The sequence below is a fragment of the Salmo salar genome, chromosome 11 (assembly GCF_965601325.2).
Source record: "Salmo salar chromosome 11, fSalSal1, whole genome shotgun sequence".
Taxonomy (NCBI): domain Eukaryota; kingdom Metazoa; phylum Chordata; class Actinopteri; order Salmoniformes; family Salmonidae; genus Salmo; species Salmo salar.
This window is the reverse complement of record NC_138301.1, coordinates 27,855,970-27,877,500: the sequence shown is the minus strand read 5'-3', so window position 1 is coordinate 27,877,500 and position 21,531 is coordinate 27,855,970. Positions and strand designations below refer to the sequence as shown.

General features: G+C 44.2%; 2 protein-coding genes across 2 annotated transcripts in view; both read right to left on the bottom strand.

Moving 5' to 3' along the window:
- Window positions 1–17,105, bottom strand: part of LOC106562351 (enhancer of mRNA-decapping protein 3) — a 34,261-nt gene extending 17,156 nt beyond the window's left edge. The window contains exons 1-4 of the mRNA XM_014127180.3: window positions 17,002–17,105; window positions 16,284–16,458; window positions 15,844–16,037; window positions 7,117–7,479 (exon numbers count right to left, since the gene is read on the bottom strand). Of these exons, the coding sequence (XP_013982655.1) occupies window positions 7,117–7,479; window positions 15,844–16,037; window positions 16,284–16,447 (721 nt within the window). The 5' untranslated portion in view covers window positions 16,448–16,458; window positions 17,002–17,105. The remainder of the gene's footprint in view (window positions 1–7,116; window positions 7,480–15,843; window positions 16,038–16,283; window positions 16,459–17,001) is intronic.
- Window positions 17,106–18,337: 1,232 nt separating this feature from the next.
- LOC100136926 (cytochrome P450 1A) lies at window positions 18,338–21,470 on the bottom strand. Its single transcript, NM_001123694.1, is given in 9 exon segments — window positions 18,338–18,832; window positions 18,834–18,867; window positions 19,014–19,066; window positions 19,069–19,100; window positions 19,281–19,404; window positions 19,600–19,689; window positions 19,804–19,930; window positions 20,022–20,894; window positions 21,404–21,470. Coding segments are annotated over 8 exon segments (1,566 nt in total). The 5' UTR covers window positions 20,862–20,894; window positions 21,404–21,470; the 3' UTR covers window positions 18,338–18,566.
- Between the last annotated feature and the right edge of the window lie 61 nt (window positions 21,471–21,531).

Below are 21,531 nucleotides of genomic sequence, written 5' to 3'. Positions count from 1 at the left end.
CCCACGTATGCTGAGTACTTGTTGGCTGCTTTTCCTTCAATTCTCTTCTTCCCGGTGGGAACCACACATGCAGAGATCATCCATTCACCTACTCTGCATCACACAAAGACAAGGCGATTGGAACCAAAAATCTCAAAAGGACAGATTTCCACCAGTCTAATGTCCATTGCTCGTGTTTCTTTGCCTAAGCAAGTCTCTTCTTCTTATTGGTGTCCATTAGTAGTGGTTTTTTTGCATCAATTTAACCATGAAGGCTTGATTCACTCAGTCTCCTCTCAACAGTTGATATTAAAATGTGTCTGTGACTTGGACTCTGAAGCATTTATTTGGGCTGCAATTTCTGAGGCTGTTATCTCTAATGAACTTATCTAATGAACTAATTAACTTATCCTCTGCAGCAGAGGTAACACTGGGTCTTCCTTTCTTGTGGCGGTCCTCATGAGAGCCAGTTTCATCATAGCGCTTGATGGTTTATTCGACAGCACTTGAAGAATCTTTAAAAGTTCTTGAAATGTTCCAGATTGACTGACCTTCATGTCTTAAAGTAATGATGGACTGTCGTTTCTCTTTGCTTATTTGAGCTGTTCTTGCCATAATATGGAATTGGTCTTTTACCAAATAGGGCTATTTTCTGTATACCCCCTACCTTGTCACAACACAACTGATTGGCTCAAACACATTAAGGAAAGAAAGAAATTCCACAAATTAACTTTTAACAAGGCACACCTGTTAATTGGGCTCCCGAGTGGCACAGCGGTCTAAGGCACTGCATCTCAGTGCTTGAGGCGTCACTACAGACACCCTAGTTCGAATCCAGGCTGTATCACATCGGCCGTGATTGGGAGTCCCATAGAGCGGCGCAAAATTGGTCCAGTGTCATCCGGGTTTGGCCGGGGTAAGCCATCATTGTAAATAAGAATTTGTTCTTAACTGACTTGCCTAGTTAAATAAAGTTTAAATTGAAAAATGTAAAATGCATTCCAGGTGACTACCTCATGAAACTGCTTGAGAGAATGCCAAGAGTGTGCAAAGCTGTCATCAAGGCAAAAGGTGGCTACTTTGAAGAATCTTAACTATATTTTGATTTGTTTAACACTTTTTTGGTTATTACACGATTCCATGTGTGTTATTTCATAGTTTTGATGTCTTCACTATTATTCTACAATGTAGAAAATAGTAAAAATAAAGAAAAATCCTGGAATCAGTAGGTGTGTCCAAACTTTTGATTGGTACAGGTGCATCCTGTTTCCATTGATCATCCTTGATGTTTCTACAACTTGAGTGGAGTCCACCTATGGAAAATTCAATTGATTGGACATGATTCGGAAAGGCACACAACTGTCTATATAAGGTCCCACAGTTGACAGTGCATGTCAAAGCAAAAAGGAATTGTCCGTAGAGCTCCGAGACAGGATTGTGTCGAGGCACAGATCTGGGGAAGGGTACCAAAAAATGTCTGCAGCATTGAAGGTCCCCAAGAACACAGTGGCCTCCATCATTCTTAAATGGAAGAAGTTTGGAACCACCAAGACTCTTCCTAGAGCTGGCCGCCTGGCCAAACTGACCAATTGGGGGAGAAGGGCCTTGGTCAGGGAGATGGCCAACAACCCGATGACCAACAACTCTTTGGCCTGAATGCCGAGTGTCACGTCTGGAGGAAACCTGGCACCATCCCTACAGTGAAGCATGGTGGTGGCAGCATCATGTTGTGCAGATGTTTTTCAGCAGCAGGGACTGGGGGACTAGTCAGGATCGAGGCAAAGATGAACGGAGCAAAGTACAGAGAGATTCTTGATGAAAACCTGCTCCAGAGTACTCAGGACCTCAGACTGGGGTTGAAGGTTCACCTTCCAACAGGGCAACGACCCTCAGCACACAGCCAAGAGAATGCAGGTATGGTTCGGGACAAGTCTCTGAATGTCCTTGAGTGGCCCAGCCAAAGCCCAGAGAAAAATGGGAGAAACTCACCAAATACAGGTGTGTCAAGCTTGTAGCGTCATACCCAAGAAGACTCAACGCTGTAATCGCTGCCAAAGGTGCTTCAACAAAGTACTGAGTAAAGGGTCTGAATACTTACGTAAATGTAATATTTCAATTTTTTATAAATTAGCAAACATTTCTAAAAACCTGTTTTTGCTTTGTCATTGTGGGGTATTGTGTGTAGATTGAGGAAAAAAATATTGAATCAATTTTAGAATAAGGCTGTAATGTAACAAAATGTGGAAAAACTCAAGGGGTGTGAATACTTTCCGAATACAGTGTGTGTGTGTGTGTGTGTGTGTGTGTGTGTGTGCGTGTGTGTGTGTGTGTGTGTGTGTGTGTGTGTGTTCATATAGATATCTATATCTCTACTGCTCTGGTCAGGTCTGTTTGTCAACAACAGTAGAGGACATCTAGGAAAGACCAGCCCAGGGAACATGGTTCCTAGGTACTGCCACAACCATGTCATTATTCTGGTATTATTCACGGAGCCCTTTAAAGAGCCCTGTGCTAATCTCTACCTATAGCCCATGGCACATTAGTCTAGAGAGGAACAAAGACTAGCTGGAGGGGCTGCACGGCTCAATATCCCTTTGATAGTGAAGCAGGTAAGACCTTAATGGCCTGTTCCAAAGCGTTGGCCTGGCTATTGAGTGCTCAGCGTGGCCTCACTCCTCATGTATTGTGTGCATGCAGGCACGCATGCAGTTATCAGAAACACACAGGCATATCACTCAAGTCAGAACACACGCAGTGTGACATGCAAGCAAACACACACCTGCAAACAGCAGATAGACGGATGTCGTGCCTGGGTGAAATTAACCTTATCTCTTCCCTGTTCGTATCTCCACATCCCTCCCACTGTTCCAGTACAAAGACAGGTAATATGTTACAGTGGGGTGGGAGAAACCCAGTCTACTCTGCTGCGCCGTTCCTCAGACAATCACGTGAGCGATAAGCACACAGCAAAGTCAACTGCTCCTTGTCATGCAACCTGCCACTGAGGAGAGGGAAAGGGAGAGGTGGGAGTGGCACTATGATCTAATTGCTTTTTGACCACCCCCCAGCTAGATGTGTTTGTAAGGAATTCCCCTGCTACAGCACCCCACCCCGATCCTGTGTACTGTCTCTGTCTCTCTCTCACACACAAACACTCCACTACACGCAATCATCAACCGGGTAGCCAGGAGCACACAGCGGCAGTAAAAAAAACTGAGCTGGAAGCAATTCTTCAAGCATGACAACGAGAACATTGAAGCTGAAATCAATACACACACGCAGGGTGGAAGCGGGCCATGGGTGATTAGGGCTGGCGCTGAGAGAGGGAGGGGGGGGAGAGAGAGAGAGAGAGAGAGAGAGAGAGAACAAGGAGTGAGGTTCCACAGTTTCACAAGGCTCCTCCAGACTACAGGCCTGTTACTGCTGCAGTACCAAGGGGCTGCGAGCCTCTAACACTCCATAACCTCAGCCCTCATAACTAAGATTAATGCAGGTCAATTGATTAGAAAGTTCCATTTGAGGGCCTCCTGTGTGGCGCAGCGGTCTAAGGCACTGCATCCCAGGTTGTGTCACAACCGGGAGTCCCATAGGGCGGCACAAAATTGGCGCAGCGTCGTCCGGGTTAGGGGAGGGTTTGGCCCGGGGGGCTTTACTTGGCTCATCGCGCTTTGTAGCGATGAGACAAGATCGAAATTGGGGAGAAAAAGGTACAAAAATGTAAATATAAGTTCCATTTGCTCTCATGCCACCGGACCAGGGGAATCAATAGTTGTGAATAACACTCGTCCTCAGCTCTCGCTCTCTCTCCTGTGACTCTCTCAATCAAAGATAGTTTGCAGGGCAGTGATTTGATTTGTTCTGTAGCTTTAGTGTGTTTGCAGTGAAGAGATTTGAGTACATGTGTAGCAGTGGAGGCTGCTGAGGGGAGGAAGGCTCATAATAATGTCTGGAACGGAGCAAACTGAATGTGTTTTATGTTGTTGATACCTTTCCACTTTTTCCATTCCAGCCATTACCACGTGCCCATCCTCCCCAATTAAGGTGCCAACGTGTAGATGAGGAGTGGTTTAACGCGCATAGGAATTAGCAAAGTAGAGTACCGTAAATTCCAGACTATAAGCCGCAACTTTTTTCCCACGCTTTGAACCCCGCGGCTTAAACAATGACGCTAATATATGGATTTTTCCCGCTTTCATTTTTTTTTTTTTCCAAAAAAACACATTCTGTGACATGCTCAGTTTTTTGGCGGCATGAAGCTTTCATTAGACCAATGAAATTGCCGAACGGGTTAAGGTCAAAAACTTTTTTTTTACTGTTTAGATTAAATCGAGCGCTCTCAAACTTCCCATCATTCTGATTACGGTAGTCATTTTGTCACCCTCATCATGGCAAAGACACGGAGAAATGCATATGATGCAGCTTTCAAGTTGAAGGCCATTGATCTGGCTGTTGGAAAAGGAAATAGAGCTGCTGCACGGGAGCTTGGTCTTAATGAGTCGACGATAAGACGTTGGAAACAGCAGCGTGAGGAATTGACTCAGTGCAAAAAGACAACTAAAGCTTACTGCAAATTTTTTATTTTTTGTTACAAGCCGTGTTTCGTTAAAGCCTATTTATTTTTGTTACAAGCCGTGTTTCGTTAAAGCCTGTGTAAAAATAATTTGTTTCAATGTACCGGTAGGCACCTGCGACTTGTAGACATGTGCGGCTTATTTATGTTCAAAATAAAAAATAAAAAAAAATTCAGTGGGTGCGGCTTATATTCAGGTGCGCTTAATAGTCCGGAAATTACGGTAGACCTATGCCTTTTCCATCGAAACGCAATAAGGCCAATGATGCACCACACACATAGCCTTTAGACTTGTCTACGTGCAGACAGACAATATGTTATGCCAACGCCAAACATTTGTTTTCCTAGCCCCTTTTCTGTTGTCTCATGTTGTTGGTTTAAATGTTTACAGTGGATAGGAATGGATTAAGGTGAGAGCAGCCTAGAGTAGAGTAAGGGTTTGTTCAACTTGTAGTGTGGTTGCATCCCAAATGGCACCCTATTCCCTATGGGCCCTTAGCAAAAGTAGTGCACTATATAGGGAATAGGGTGCCATTTGAGTGGTAACCTGTGTGTGACTATGAGAGGTGCTGTTTATGTAAAGCTCAGAGCGGTCTGATAATTACAAGGTACAGAGGATGGGGCTTAGCATGACAGCATTCAGGCAGAAAGAGGCAGAGGTAGCAGACCTGCCCAGCCCGTTTGATAAAAAGAGAAAAGCATCCACATTCAGCTCTCAGTTCTCAGCACCAGGGGCAAGGCTTTTAATGGCCGCCTGGCCCGCATTGTTGTCTTCATAGTCACCGCACTGCTGTCGCCATGATAACGCTGGCTGGCGGCCATGTTAGGCTACTTAGAAAAAAGTGCCAATGTCATAACCCTTTCTAAGAACTGTTGCACTTTGCACATACCTGTATGTCGGTACAGTATGTACTATTTGAGGCTAGGGCTCACATGCATGTAGTGAGTAATTTCATGTAGTGATTTAAGTTATCCAGCGAGGTATATCAGTGTAGTATCTTTGTCTGGGAGTATTTCGTCAGCTGGCAACAGAAACATAACACTCCGATCTCCATGGGGGCACAGAATGCATTCTATGACTAATAGCGATGGTACTGGCATAGCTATCCTCTTTTCCCTAATGAGAGAGCGAGCGTGTGTGTGTGTGTGTGTGTGTGTGTGTGTGTGTGTGTGTGTGTGTGTGTGTGTGTGTGTGTGTGTGAGCTTGTGTTCCACTTAGACCTATATCACTTTATGCTAACACCAGAAACCAGATTTGACTGGTACTGATCCCCTATCCCTACAGAGTAGTGATTGGTCCAGCAGAGCCAGAGTGATAGGTCTTCTTGTCACACCCTGGAATCCAGGCCAGGGGCCTAGCATAGTGTGCCATTCACTTATCTCCTGTATGAAACCAATTATGTAACACACTTATAAAGAGTGTTGTTGAGGTGTGGGAGAGCGGCTCCTCTTCCCAGAGACGGACTGGGACTGCATGGTGTGGTGGGGCAGTGAGCTCAAGTCACCTGCTGCTTCAATCAAAACAGCAACCAGAGTAGGATCCCAGCCAGCCCAGCACATTGCAGAAGTGGGAGGCGGCCCTTTCTGGCCTATAGGAGACAGTCAAACCCACACCCAGCAAAGAGCTTCAGTGTTGCATCACAGAAGCACAAGAGGTAGGCCTACATTAGACCCACACTGTCACTCTGAGAACGTCCACTATTTCTGTCTAAAGTCAACAACACTGACATGGAGGGGGAATTCAACTAGTTTCCAAAGGAAACACGACACTCATTATCACCGGTCCGCAAGACACACATGCAACAGAACATCCTGAGGGTAGAACTTGTTGTGTCGGTCATCAATTCTTTTAATTTTACAGAGGGACAAAAAATATATATTTTTAATGGTAAATCCCCATTCTTTGGTTGAATGGGTCACCAATCTACAGTGATTTTCCCATCTCTGAGCTACACGAAAAACATTCTAGTATCTGTATGGACAGAGAAGACTAGATCATTAGGTGTGTGTGTGTGCACGGTGGGTGGGTGTGTCACTCCTTAGGGGGAAGCCAGCAGTGATTACTGAGAGGGAGAGGCTCAGCCTCTTCACCACACACTGCACAGGCTTGGCTGTGACCGGAACCTATATCTCTCCCCCATCACATCTCCAGCCCGATGGGCTTCACTGAGAATACCGACACCATTGTAATTCCTCACGGTTGCGTCCAATTACTGGGGCAATTTTCTTATTGCCTATTAGTTTAAAGCCTATTTTAGAGCTGTACACAATGTCCTGTCTCTCCACTAGTCTGGCTCGCTTAGCCAAACCCATGGGTCTATAGTAGCCTCAATAGATCCAGCGGCTGGGGTGAGAGACACTCAGGGCCTAAGGGCACTGGCAGGCAGGCCTCTGGAAGTGAATGTGAGATGAAAGATGTGAATGGAGAGTGCTCTATCTGTCTAACCCTCAGGGCAGCAGGTTTCTAGATGTGGATGTGTGATATATATGTGAATGGAGGAGGGTGCTCTCTCCCATGGTGAATGTGAATGGAGCCACTGGAGGGTGTTGTGTTGTCTCTCTCTTACCAGTGCAGTACTCCTTGCCCCCGTGTTGTGGGACCGTGATCTGCCGGTAGACGACTGGTTTGACCTCCAGGATGTTCTCGTCGTGACGGTAACGTGTGGGTGTACCGCGTTCGCCACCGGGCGTACCACGGGAACGTGCCCCATTGCAATCTGTGCTGTCAATCTGCGAGAACACGGCTGCCTTGTCGAACAGTGCCAGGTTCGCCTCAAAGTCAAAGTCTGTGTCCAGACCCTCGTCCATGTCAGCACCAAAACACTCATCGTCCCTGAGCCTCATCTGCCCTCCTCCTCCTCCGTTCTTCACTCCGTTCTTCTTCGGCGTGGCCTGGTTTGGCCCTCGGTTACTAGATGATGCTAGAGGTCCTGAAGAATATGAATCAAGACATTAGGAGGATGATTAACCACAAATTATTTTTACAATACATATGCCTATAGCCTGACTAGCAATTATGGTGCACATTAATCCCAGTTAAGAGGGTAATATTTCAGACTGGAGTCCATAAATCTCTGTCTGGACTCCAGTCTGCTCTCTAATGTGTCCCCAATACTGATCTTATCCTATGGCTGTATCAGGAGCTACAGTTACATAACAAGCAACATCAATAGCACATTAATAATACAGGCTAGTAGTTTTCAAGACACAATCCTCAACACACAACGTTTAGATACATGCATGGCGCACTAACAAATCAAAAAGAACCAACTGGAGAAAAAAATAACTGGAAAAACCGGGTGTTCAACCCTAACCGTGATGAGGTCTCACGCTAACCTAGAGAGAGAGAGAGAGGCACAGCCGCACGCAAGTGTCACTCTGACAGCTAGGTAGTTTAGGCTCTCACGCAAGATACACACCAAGACTCTCAGTCAAGTCACGTACACACTGCTTTTGTCACAATGGCATTGTCATCCGGTCACACCGACTGATCTGAGACCTGCTACTATATCAATGTATTTGACAATGGAGGGGAGTGAGGGACTGCTTAACAAAAATCTGTTCATTTGTGTGCATTAGCTTTTCAACATAGGCAAACATTTTACAATGAGACCACAGAGTATAATTACCTACAGGTCTATTGTAAATCTCTGTGAATCAGATGCCTGAATGCACTGGGCAACGCTCCAAGTCAAGCAGAGAATAATGAACACCAAGTTAGTACTAGTGTCTGATAGAAGCAATGTGAAAATGTGAGCTGTAAGAATCTTAGGTTCAATGACGGCTGAAATACTTGAACAAAACATGAACTTGAGCCATGTGAAAAATAATTGACTGAAACTACACGGTGAACTACATTTCAAAGAATGATTAAACATGACCCATATTAAAGTTACACATGTTACAAGCAAATGTTGGCCAATACTCTTACAGAAAAATGAATCACGATGACACCGGTGAGATAAACACACAGGCGCAAAACTGAAGTGAGTGACAGCGTGCTGTGACAGCGTGTGAGGCTTGTCAACATGTTGCTGTGTTGTGTGGAGGGAAATGTCTTCACATGCAAGGTAAGACTGACAGAAGGAAAACAATGTCAGTCAGCCGCAACAACTCCCTCTGTGTGTGTGTATGTGTGTGTGTGTGTGACAGTCCAATCAAGAACAGGAAGGATGAGCTTTACTGTACACTTAATGGTATGTACCAGGGGCACAGGAAAAACAAAGGACTGATAGCATGTATAGGAACATGTTTATATGGATTTCTTTTTTTTTAAAGCAATTTTTCCCCCCAATTACCCTCTTAATTTAACAAGTTCTGTTTGGATCCAAGATAATCCACTCGATTTGCTATGCATAATTCATTTCATTCCTACATTCCCATCCTAAATCTCCCAGAAATATTGTCAAATAATTACAAATCATTTGTATAGCCCATGTTCTTGCAGAAGTAGTCTGTATCCCCACCTGCCTTTCTTTCTATGGCTCCCTGCTAAGGGGCTGGTTAGGGGCATGGCATTGATGTGAAAGGGTCAGCCCAACCCCTGCCACTCAGCACTTCAGGCTCATGCAATTTGTGCATTAGCTCCCTTGGCTGCTGGCCCAAGAATCTGGAGATTAAAATAAAAAATCCAAAGGTAAACAGTGCTTCCACAATTGATATGGCCTGGCCCCTTCCAAGCGCACTGCCACTGGGACAACATGGCTTCCTGTGGGGGGGGTCCTGTCCTGAGCAGGAGAGAGAGAGGGAGGGAGAGGAGACGGAGAACAGAAGGGCACGTATGCCAGGCCTTGCATAACCTCCTCTTTAGGAGCAGACACAGCGAGGGGGGAATGTTTATTGATCTTAGTCACACACGTATTGTAAAGAGGAACTTTTGTACAAGCCTTTTGCACGCTATGGGAATCTGGGGAAGTCACAGCATTGCAAACAGTGCCTGGCTGCTTCCACGCACAGGCTTGTTAACGGTAACCTAGTGACCCCATAGACTAGAGGAAAGGACACCGGTTCAGACAGACAGACAGAAATAAACTAGACTGATTAAGCAGATAACTATTAAGTAGCTATTTTAAAAGGGTCGCTGCTTTATGTAACAATGGAGCCGGAGAAGAAGGCTGACGTTATACGTGTCCCCAACCGAATGTTTTTTTTTGTTCGTTTAGAACTTATTTTTGTACTTATTTTGTACATAATGTTGCTGCTACCATCTCACCAGAATCCTTTTTTCCCTTTAACGAGTCTGAGGAGCCCGACGCGAATGATTGTCTGCTTTCTAGGGAACAAGCCCAGATACCCATGATTTGTGTAAAGAGGTGGCTGAGACAAAGTGGCCAAAGTGGCAAGCTGCCTCCTGAGAATTCGTAGGTGATCGAATAAACCCCCACTTCCTTCCACTCTGCTAGCAAACATGCAATCTTTGTAGAATAAAATCGATGACCAACGCGGAAGATTAAACTACCAACGGGACATTTAAAATTTTTTATATCTTATGCTCAACGGAGTCGTGGCTGAACGACGACACTATCAACATACAGCTGGCTGGTTATAAACTGTACCGGCAGGACAGAACAGCGACGTCTGGTAAGACAAGGGGCGGCGGACTATGTATTTTTGTAAATAACTGCTGGTGCACAATATCTAAGGAAGCCTCGAGCTATTGCTCACCTGAGGTAGAGTATCTCATGATAAGCTGTAGACTACACTATCTACTTAGAGAGTTTTCATCTGTATCTTTCGTAGTTGTTTACATACCACCACAGACTGAGGCTGGCACTAAGACAGCATTGAAGGAGCTATATTCCGCCATAAGCAAACAAGAAAACGCTCACCCAGAGGCTGCATTCCTAGTGGCTGGGGACTTTAATGCAGGGAAACTTAAATCCGTTTTGCCAAATTTCTATCAGCATGTTAAATGTGCAACCAGAGGGAAAAAAACTCTGGACCACCTTTACTCCAAACACAGAGACGCATACAAAGCTCTCCCTCGCCCTCCATCCTCTGATTCCTGCTTACAAGCAAAAATTAAAGCAGGAAGCGCCTGTGACTAGATAAATAAAAAAGTGGTCAGATGAAGCAGATGCTAAACTACAGGACTGCTTTGCTAGCACAGATTGGAATATGTTCTGGGATTCCTCCGATGGCATTGAGGAGTACACCACATCAGTCACTGGCTTCATCAATAAGTGCATTGATGACATCGTCCCCACAGTGACCGTAGTACATACCTCAACCAGAAGCCATGGATTACAGGCAACATCCCCACTGAGCTAAAGGCTAGAGCTGCCGCTTTCAAGGAGCAGACTCCAACCTGGAAGCTTATAAGAAATCCCGCTATGCCCTCCGACGAACCATCAAACAGGCAAAGCATCAATACAGGACTAAGATCGAGGACTAAGATCGAACCGTACTACACCGGCTCTGATGCTCGTCGGATGTGGCAGGGCTTGTAAACCATTACAGACAACAAAGGGAAGCACAGCCGAGAGCTGCCCAGTGACACGAGCCTACCAGACGAGCTAAATCACTTCTATGCTCGATTCGAAGCAAATAACAGTGAAACATGCATGCGAGCCCCAGCTGTTCCGGAACACTGTGTGATCATGCTTTCCGTAGCCAATGTGAGTAAGACCTTTAAACAGGTCAACATTCACAAGGCCGCAGTGCCAGATGGATTACCAGGACGTGTACTGTGAGCATGCGCTGACCAACTGGCAAGTGTCTTCACTGACATTTTCAACCTCTCCCTGTCCAAGTCTGTAAAACCTACATGTTTTAAGCAAACCACCATAGTCTCTGTGCCCAAGAATACTAAGGTAACCTGCCTAAATGACTACCGACCCATAGCACTCACATCTGTAGCCATGAAGTGCTTTGAAAAGCTGGTCATCAACACCATTATCCTAGAAACCTTAGATCCACTCCAATTTCCATAGTACCCCAACAGATCCACAGATGATGCAATCTCAATTGCACTCCACACTGCCCTTTCCCACCTGGACAAAATTAACATCTATGTGAGAATGCTATTCATTGACTACAGCTCAGCGTTCAACACCATAGTGCCCTCACAGCTCATCAATAAGCTAAGGACCCTGGGACTAAACACCTCTCTCTGCAACTGGATCCTAGACTTCCTGATGGGCCTCCCCCAGGTGGTAAGGGTAGGTAACAACACATCCGGTCACTCTGATCCTCAACACAGGGGCCCCTCAGGGGTGCATGCTCAGTCCACTCCTGCACTCCCTGTTCACTCATGACTGCACGGCCAAGCACGACTCCAACACCATCATTAAGTTTGCCGATGACACAACACCGACAACAACGAGACAGCATATGGGGAGGAGGTCAGAGACCTGGCCGTGTGGTGCCAGGACAACACCCTCTCCCTCAACGTGATCAAGACGAAGGAGATGATTGTGGACTAAAGGAAAATGTAAAGGAAAAAGAGGACCGAGCATGCCCTCATTCTCATCGACGGGGCTGCAGTGGAGCAGGTTGAGAGCTTCAAGTTCCTTGGCGTCCACATCACCAACAAACTAACATGGTCCAAGCACACCAAGACAGTCGTGAAGTGGGCACAACAACACCTATTCCCCCTCGAGACTGAAAAGATTTGGCACGGGTCCTCAGATCCTCAAAAGATTCTACAGCTGCACCATCGAGAGCATCCTGACTGGTCGCATCACTGCCTGGTATGGCAACTGCTCGGCATCCGACCTTAAGGCACTACAGAGGGTAGTGCGAACGGCCCAGTACATCACTGGGGCCAAGCTTCCTGCCACCCAGGACCTCTATACCAGGCGGTGTCAAAGGAAGGCCCTAAAAATTGTCCAAGACTCCAGCAACCCTAGTCATAGACTGTTCTCCCTGCAACCGCACGGCAAGCGGTACCGGAGCGCCAAGTCTAGGTCTAAGAGGCTTCTCAACAGCTTCTACCCCCAAGCCATAAGACTCCTGAACATCTAACCAAATGGCAACCCAGACTATTTGCATTGCCCCCCCCCCCCTTACACCACTGCTACTCTCTGTTGTTATCATGTATGCATAGTCACTTTAATAACTCTACCTACATGTACATATTACCTGAACTAACCAGTGCCCCCGCGCATTGACTCTGTACCAGTACCCCCCTATATATGGTCTCGCTATTGTTATTTTACTGCTGCTCTTTAATTACTTGATACTTTATTTCTTATCCATATTTTTTTAAACTTTGTTGGTTAAGGGCTCGTAAGTAAGCATTCCACTGTTAGGTCTACACCTGTTGTATTCGGCGCATGTGACTAATAAAATTTGATTTGATTATGGGTTGTGGTTATTTTACCTGGCAGAAATTACAGAAAAGTATTCTCATAGTAAATTATTAACCTCAGATGTACTAAAACATTTGTGCCAAAACACTGCAGGGATTTCTGTGTCTGATAAACAGAAATAACAGAGCAGGGACCAAACAAAAGAAACAGAAGCCCTTAATGTATGAATGTGCCGGTCAGGTAAAACAGTGTAACCTTTCCCTTCCTACCCACAGATCCTAGGTGTCTCTCAGAAAAGACAAGCGAATAAATGTTACTATAATCAAAAAGAGAAAAAGAATGCCAGGTGAAGCAATGTGTTGGCTCGGCTTCAATGACTGCTGACAAACTGTGCAGAGCCTAGAGATTAGGGAGTGGATTTACATGTGACACTGATACTTGTAGTTTCACATTTCCTCCTGTCACTGAATAAGGAAAAGATCAACAATGACAACTTTCTGCTCTATAATCACAGTCAGATTGTGAGAAATATGTTCATGACTGTGCTTAAACTGTCTTATGTAAATATGTCATAATTGAGAAATAGCCTCGTTCCCAATGTGATAATGTGTTGAGTGTACTTTCTAAATGGGATTAACTGTTACAGTTGGCACCAAATTCAATGAGTAAACACATGAAGTGGCAAAATAGAGTGCAGGTCAAATGTATTAGCCTACCTCTAGCACACATAAGCAACAGAGGCAGAGATAAAAAGTTATGTAGTCATTGAGTGTGATGGTTAAATAAAAAGGGTTAAATAAATGGTGTAAGAGTCTGGTGCAATATATAGTGCATTCAGAAAGTATTCAGACCCCTTGAATTGTTCCACATTTTGTTACATTACTAGGACTGTGGCGGTCACGAAATTGAATCAGCCGGTGATTGTCAAGCAAATAACTGGTCGGTCTCACGGTAATTGACCGTTAACTAACAAACACATTTAGCATCTCCTGGCTTCCACATATAGCCTACAAGCCACTGATGCAGACCTTTGGAACATCTATATTAGAAAAGTATAATAAATCCATGTAATATAGCCTACACCATCACAATAAATAAATTATTTATTTTAGACAGGTCTAAAGAAGCATGATATGAATAAAAAGTAGTCTATTTCAGAAGTACAGAATAGCATACTCTGAGTTGTCCTTATGTTAGGCCCTGATCTGGCAATGCCAAATAGCTGTGGGCTACACTAGTTCATTTAGAAACAAGATTTGCGTAGAATTCTGTAGCATTATTTTATAGTATGAAGAATACAATTGAACATAGCTGAATAAAATATAAATATTTTCTCCAAATTATTTGATGGAGTGCGCACGTGGCTATTCTGTGTTGAGTGGTTAATAAAGAAATAGCTACTCCTATATGCTTAATTTAGAGTTATTAATGTAACTTTAGTTGTTCTACAAACATTGGGCTATATGTTTTGATTTTTAATACATTGTAAGGCTGCATGATGCGACTAATGATGATTTGAAAAAAAGTCGCTTGAAAGGCATGAGCTCTCCTTTGTTTTTTCGCAGGCTGTACACTTCATTTGTCTCTCATTCACAATTTCACAGCACTTGACGCCCCAAATTTCACGGCAGCATCCCCTTTGTGGCTGTAATGCACCCTAAAAAAATCCATGCCTTTTGCGGCCAGTGGCCGTTGTGCCCTTCTCCCATCACGTGAATGGTTATGTCATACAGAAATAAACCATTTACAGAAGTATTCAGACCCTTTACTCAGTACTTTTTTGAAGCACCTTTGGCAGCGATTACAGCCTCAAATCAAATTAGGTATGACGCTACAAGCTTGGCACACCTGTATTTGGGAAGTTTCTTCCATTCTTCTCTTCAGATCCTCTCAAGCTCTGTCAGGTTGGATGGGGAGCATTGCTACACAACTATTTTAAGGTCTCGCCAGAGATGTTTGATAGGGTTCAAGTCCAGGCTCTGGCTGGGCCACTCAAGGACATTCAGAGACTTGACCCGAAGCCACTCCAGCGTTGTCTTGGCTGAGTGCTTAGGGTCGTTGTCCTGTTGGAAGGTGAACCTTCCCCCCAGTCTGAGGTCCTGAGTGCTCTGGAGCAGGTTTTCTTCAAGGATCTCTCGGTACATCTTTCTCTAGATCCTGACTAGTCTCCCAGTCCCTGCCGCTGAAAAACATCCCCACAGCATGATGCTGCCACCACCTTGCTTCACCGTAGAGATGGTGCCAGGTTTCCTCTAGACGTGACGCTTGGCATTCAGGCCAAAGAGTTCAGTCTTGGTTTCTTCAGGCCAGAGAGTCTTGTTTCTTATGGTCTGAGAGTCCTTTAGGTGCCTTTTGGCAAACTCCAAGCGGGCTGTCATGTGCCTTTTACTGAGGAGTGGCTTCCGTCTGGCCACTCTACCATAAAGGCCTGATTGGTGGAGTGTCCTTCTGGAAGGTTCTCCCATCTCCACAGAGGAACTCTGGAGCTCTATCAGAGTGACCATTGGGTTGGTTCTTGGTCACCTCCCTGACCAAGGCCATTCTCCCCCGAATGCTCAGTTTAGACTGGGGGGGGGGGGGGGGGGCCTATGGAAACAGGATGCACCGAAGCTCAATTTTGAGTCTCATAGCAAAGGGTCTGAATACTTAAATAAGGTATTTCTGATTTTTAATACATTTGCAAAAATGTCTAAATACCTGTTTTTGCTTTGACATTATGTGGTATTTTGTGTAGCTTGATGAGGATTTTTTTTTTAAATCCATTTTATAATAAGGCTGTAACGTAACAAAATGTGGAAAAAGTCAAGGGGTCTGAATACTTTCCAATTGCACTGTACATAAGAAGAAAGGCTGTGGCCTATTCAAATGCACTCAGTCAGACAGAACTCTCTGTGGCTTCTGGAGAACTGCTGATAGGTGGTGTTCCACTACCAGTGTATAAAAAGTCTCCCAGCCCAATTGTTGTTACCTGAGGGGATGTTGCGTCAGGGCCTTGCAACCAGTTTGAAAAATAAAACTCCCAAACTAGTCCTCTCATCTCACCTTTGCGTAAAATGGTAATAGGAGCGGTTGTGGAATGGGTGTTGTTGGCAGGGTAACCACCTCTGCTATTCTGACCACTCTGCCCTGAAGATATGACACCTGGATCAGACAAGACCCCCTGTACAGCACTGGCTCTGCTGACACCACTTTGTGTTTGGATATCCAGGAACTTGAGCTCTCTGATATCCATAGCACTGCAGAGAATGTAAACATTGACATGTTAACAGCAGATTGCTTAAAACAAATAAGTAGGCCCCTATGTATTGTGAAATAACTAGATCAATGCACAGAATGTAACTAGTATGTCTGTAGCCTGAATCTCAGATCTGTTTGTGCCGTCTTGCCAAATGTCAACTCCTATGTCATTGTCACCACAAATTATTTCCTGAAATCTGTGAAGCAGGCTAATCTTTCTGTACTTCACCATGTGAAAGCCTTACCTGAAGGTGACCTCAGGGACAGGGCACCTGACCCCATTGTGGAAAGGTTGTCTGAGAGAGATGGTCTGACTAGTCTGGTCCACAGATGACACTTCTCCCTGGTACATGCCCAGGGTTGGTCCACAGTTTATTGACACCAGACTGCCCAGCCAGTCTGCAGCCATTCTCTCTGGATCTAGGCATATATGGAAGACAGACAACAACTTCACAAATATATTACAGCTTTCTGACCAATGGGAAATTAATGGTGTAACACAGTCTAAGGACTTAGTTACAGGTCTAAAATATGAGTTCCATCCCAGTTACATTGGCTATACAATGGGCTAACAGCAGGGGGTAACCACAGCCCTTACTACTAACGTTAGCTATCATCACTTACCTACTCTGGCAATTACGTCGTTAGCTAGCTAGCTAGGTAGGAAACAAACTGGCAATGTAGCTGTCAAATACCCTAGTTAGCTATCACTGTGTTAAATCGGTATCTAGCTAACTAACCAAATAACGTAATTGGCTAGCTGTTCCATTCGAAAAGATGGTTAGCTAACACTACCTAGCTAACCTAATAGCTAGTTACTGCCAAATTGCTGCTAACGTTAACTAAATAACGTTAGCGTAGCTAAATCAGAGATCATGGCTAACGTCGGTTATTAATATAGCCATCCTCTCCACCATTTTGTTATTCATTAAACGCTGTCAGGTAAAATTGAAAAGGATATACCTTGTTTTTGTGTATGATAGAGTTTTTTGTGATGAATTTGCTAGCTTGCTAACAACACTTTCTGAATTCGAAGAATCCGTGTTGTTTCCTGTTCGCAACGTCACTTCCTTAGCTTGCCCCACAAGCGTTCATTGATTGTTTATGCGGGGGGGCACCAATGAGGGCACATGTTGCTCCAAAGGTGTATTAAGGTAAATGCAATTATTATAAACAATTAAGGAATTATGTATAATGCCAACAAAGGTTGTTTTAAATCATTGCACCAATGGCAAGTTTATAGCTTATTTACTCATATAACGTGCTCAGTTTGTGTGCTGATTGTTTTTATAGTAGAAGTCCAAGTCTTGTACACAGATAAGTGATGATATCCAACCCTATCTTATCTAGCTAGTAGTGTCACAGATTTACTCTTTGGTCAGCCAAATACCGACGTCCTCTCCTAATGGTTGGCCTGTGTATATTAGCTTGTGAATGGTTGCATGGGTTGCCAATGAGATAGGCCAACACACTCAAGAAAAGAGAGCACAAGTTAATTGATTTTCTTTCATTTTCAGCCTTTATTTCAGTAGCTACCTAGATAGCTACCAACAACACAATGCATAGTGTATACAGTTTGGGCTTTAGTTTACAAGAGTCCTTCGTTACATTATAAAATGTTGACATTTATAACACAGTCAGTAATACATACGTATTTTAGTATCCTGATAAACTCATACAAAGCCACCATAATAAGTCACCACAATATATACACATTTTAGGCACATTTCAAAAAACGACTTTCCAAAATACATCTAGGCTTAAATATGTACACAAACAATCAATCACATGTTGGTGGCATACAAACATATCTTCAGTGTGTTGTGTCCACGTTTGACTGATTTATTCAGTGGAAAAAATATCTAGCTTAGAAATGGGAGGATACATCCATTCAACTGTCTGTGATCTATGACCACCTGAACAATAACTCAAAAGTACGAGAACAGGCACTTTATCATGTAGGTTGTAAAATTATACCCAAACATGGAACTAAAAAACAATGCTCTTTAACACCCCACCATGGGTTTATGTGTATGTTTTATAGATTCCTCCTCTTTAAAGCGATCTGATACAGTATATGAGCTGTGATCAAGGCAAGAGGAAAAGTAAAACACAATGATGTTGACAAAAAGGCAGCTAAACAGCTATAGTCTCTCCTGGTATCTCCTGAAGAAACAAGAAACACCTGACAAACTCTAGAAGGGCCTGTAGTATGCTGGTCATAGAAACTAATCAACTCTATGAGTTTGTGAAGGTCCTTTATCCAATACAACACTTGTTTGGAATCCCTCTACAAATCGTGTTTCAGATTGTAATTTTATTGATTTCAAATTGTCTACAATTTGACTCAGTTTTCCCTCACTGTTAATTCTCCTATGAATCAAGAGAGGTGTCAAGCCCAGTCTTTCCTCGAGAGAAAATGTACCCTCTGGCTTTTATATCTGAACTCAGCTCATGCCATCAAGTATGTAGGGCTAACTATAAATCAGTTATAGTGATTTTAAGAATCATAAATGTGACCATGGCCCTCACTCCTCCTGCCCCCATGGCCGCAGGCTAGCCTTCAGCTGACAGCGCTTGTGCTTCATGGTGAGGCCGTACTCTGGGGTCATGTCCAGCGGGTGCCCAGGTTTCTCCTGGAAGCACAGCCTTTGGAGCAAGATGGCCAAGAAGAGGTAGACCTCATTGCGTCCGATGGCCTCACCGATGCAGCGGCGCTTGCCCATGCCGAATACGAGCACCTTCTCCCCCTCCAGCTTGTTGAGTTCTGTGCCATCAGCACTCAGGAAACGGTCAGGGTTGAATGAAGAAGGCTCCTTCCACAGCTCCCTGAAGAGCACAGAGGTAACAATTTACATTAGGTTTGTGTTATACCTGTGTAGTGACACTGTAATTACTACAGTAACAACATTGTTGTTGCACAGTAGTTGCATAGTAATAGAGTTGAGAAGTTTTAGTTTAAAAATCCTACTCACGGGTCATGGTTGACCTGCCACTGGTTGATGAAGACACAGGTGTCCTTGGGAATGAAGTAGCCATTGAGGGATGTATCCTTGACTGTGCTGAAAAAATATTGGCAATACCACGGTCAGACCATGCCATATGTTTTTTTCCCTTTTTTTTTTTTTTTTGTGTCTATAATGTGCAACTGATATTGTAAATGTCTGTTTGGCTAACATTGCAAATGTGTGTTTGGCTGATATTGTAAATTTGAGTTTTTAGCAGGTGCAAGTGCAACTCACCAGTGTGGGATGGTGAACGGCAGGAAGGAAGAGTGCCGGAAGATCTCCAGGATGAAGGCTTCCAGCAGTGGTAAATTGGTTTTGTCTGAGAGACGGGGAGTACGAGTCATTCCCACCTTTTCCTCTGTTGGGAGGACAATAGAGAACATCGGTTATCAAAAAAGAATGGGACGCGTAGTGACAGGTCAGTAAGCCACAATATTTTGAATCATGACCCCATAGAATTACATATAGAACTGATTTATAGGATCTCTCTGTGAATGACTCATTTAATTTAGGGAACAGAACTATCTGTTAAAACTAGCAAGTTTCAACTTACTCAGTTCCTGATGCAGTCTTTCCTGGATCTCTGGGTAAGCCACAAGGTACACAACAGCCCAAGACAGAGCTGTGCTGATGGTGTCAAAACCTTGAGAGGGAGACAGAAGCCGCATTGCATAATTAAAACATCCTACAAATGTAAAAATGTTCAACGATATGGAGTGACTCAGTATAACTGTTGCGTTATTTTAACTCAACTCACCTGCCCCAAACAGATCATTGACAATGCCCACAATCTTCTCATCAGACACCTGGACGTTGGCGTTCTCATCTAGTTTCCTGTCCTCACAGTGGTCAATGAGGGAGTCAGTGATGTCACGGATGTTGTCCTGAAAACAGAACAATGGACAATCAGTATCACAGACAACAAACAGCAATAGATCAAACATTTTTTGAAACATGATGCAATGTTTTATTTACCTTGTCATAGCTTTCATAGTGCTCACTGACAATCTTCTGCACAAAGGTGTTGAAACGGTCATTGATATCCATAAACCTCTTCATGGTGCGGTTGGGTAGGTAACGAAGGATGGGAATGAAGTCTGCAGGGTTGCCGCTGCCCACCACCTGCCCAAACTCATCACTCAAGTTCACCAAGCCCAACAGCTCCTGGTCATCATGGCTGTAGCGCCGGCCGAAGCACATTCCACAGATGACGTTGGCCACCGATACAACAATATGGCGGAAGGGGTCAAAGCTGCCACTGACATCCATGACGGAGGTCAGCTGTTTTACCAGGTACTCTCCCTCCTTGCAGACGTGCTCCTCCAGGGCACAGGAGTACTCTGGGGTCGATCCCTCCAGCGTAGCGAAAGAGCGGAGGGCGCTCATAGCTAGCTTGCGGCGGGCGCGCCACACCCCAGCCTTGTCGGTGCTAAAGGCCAAGCTCTTGCCGTCGTTGATGAATTTGAAGCTGTATAGATCGGGCCTCCCGGCGAAGTCTTCCCCTTGCTTGATAAGAGCCTGGCGGACTGTCTCGCTGCCACTCAGAACAACCACAGGCCGCATCCCTATCTGGATCTGGAAGACTGAGCCGTAGCGCTCACTCATGGCAGTCAGGCTGAGGTGAGGGTTGTTGTGCACCTCCAGCACATTCCCGATGATGGGCAGGGGCTTTGGTCCTGGGAGCCGTTTCAGTCCCTCTGGGATCTCTGTGTGCATGTACTTCATGATCATGTACACCAGGCATAGTGTTACCATGACCACCAGCCCCTCAGACACAGAGACTGAGCCGATAATGGGTAGTATCATGAGAACCATTTCTATGTTTTTTTTGTGTGGCTTCTGCAGAATCTGTAAGGAGAGGTAGATGTTTTAGTGATTAATAGTGAGCGAGAAAGCTACTCTAGCTGAGTAATAAACATTGCTCGAAAACATTGTTCGAAAATTGCATGAACTTTACGCATGGTGCACTCACAACTTTCATGCTTTTGCAAACCACCCTACTCTACCAGTCTCATACCATTAAACATAGGCTACATAAAAGGCAAAAAGTGTAAAAAATATTGTTTTGAAGACCTTAACTGTTGTATTGCCTACACGTACGTACATTTTTTTGAATAGATTATACTAAAAAGAAGACTCAAGAATAAACGGTACAAGATAACAGTATATAATGCGTGTTGGAGCTTGTTATATTATTTATTGTTTTAAACTATACTAATATTATGTGCAAACGAATTAATAAATGTTATTTCGACACTTCATTCACCACAATAAGACACCTGCTATTCCAACATATGTTTCCTTGTTCTTAAGTTAAATATAAATATATTACATGCAGTATTAGTCATTTTTATTACCTTCCGTTATGAGCCAAATGAGCCGTCTTGCAGGGAGATCGAAGAAGTTTGCAGGTGATGTTATATTTATACAAAGTTTTTTCTCTTGCTATAAGAGAACTCCGTTTCTCTGTACTTAAAAGTAAGAA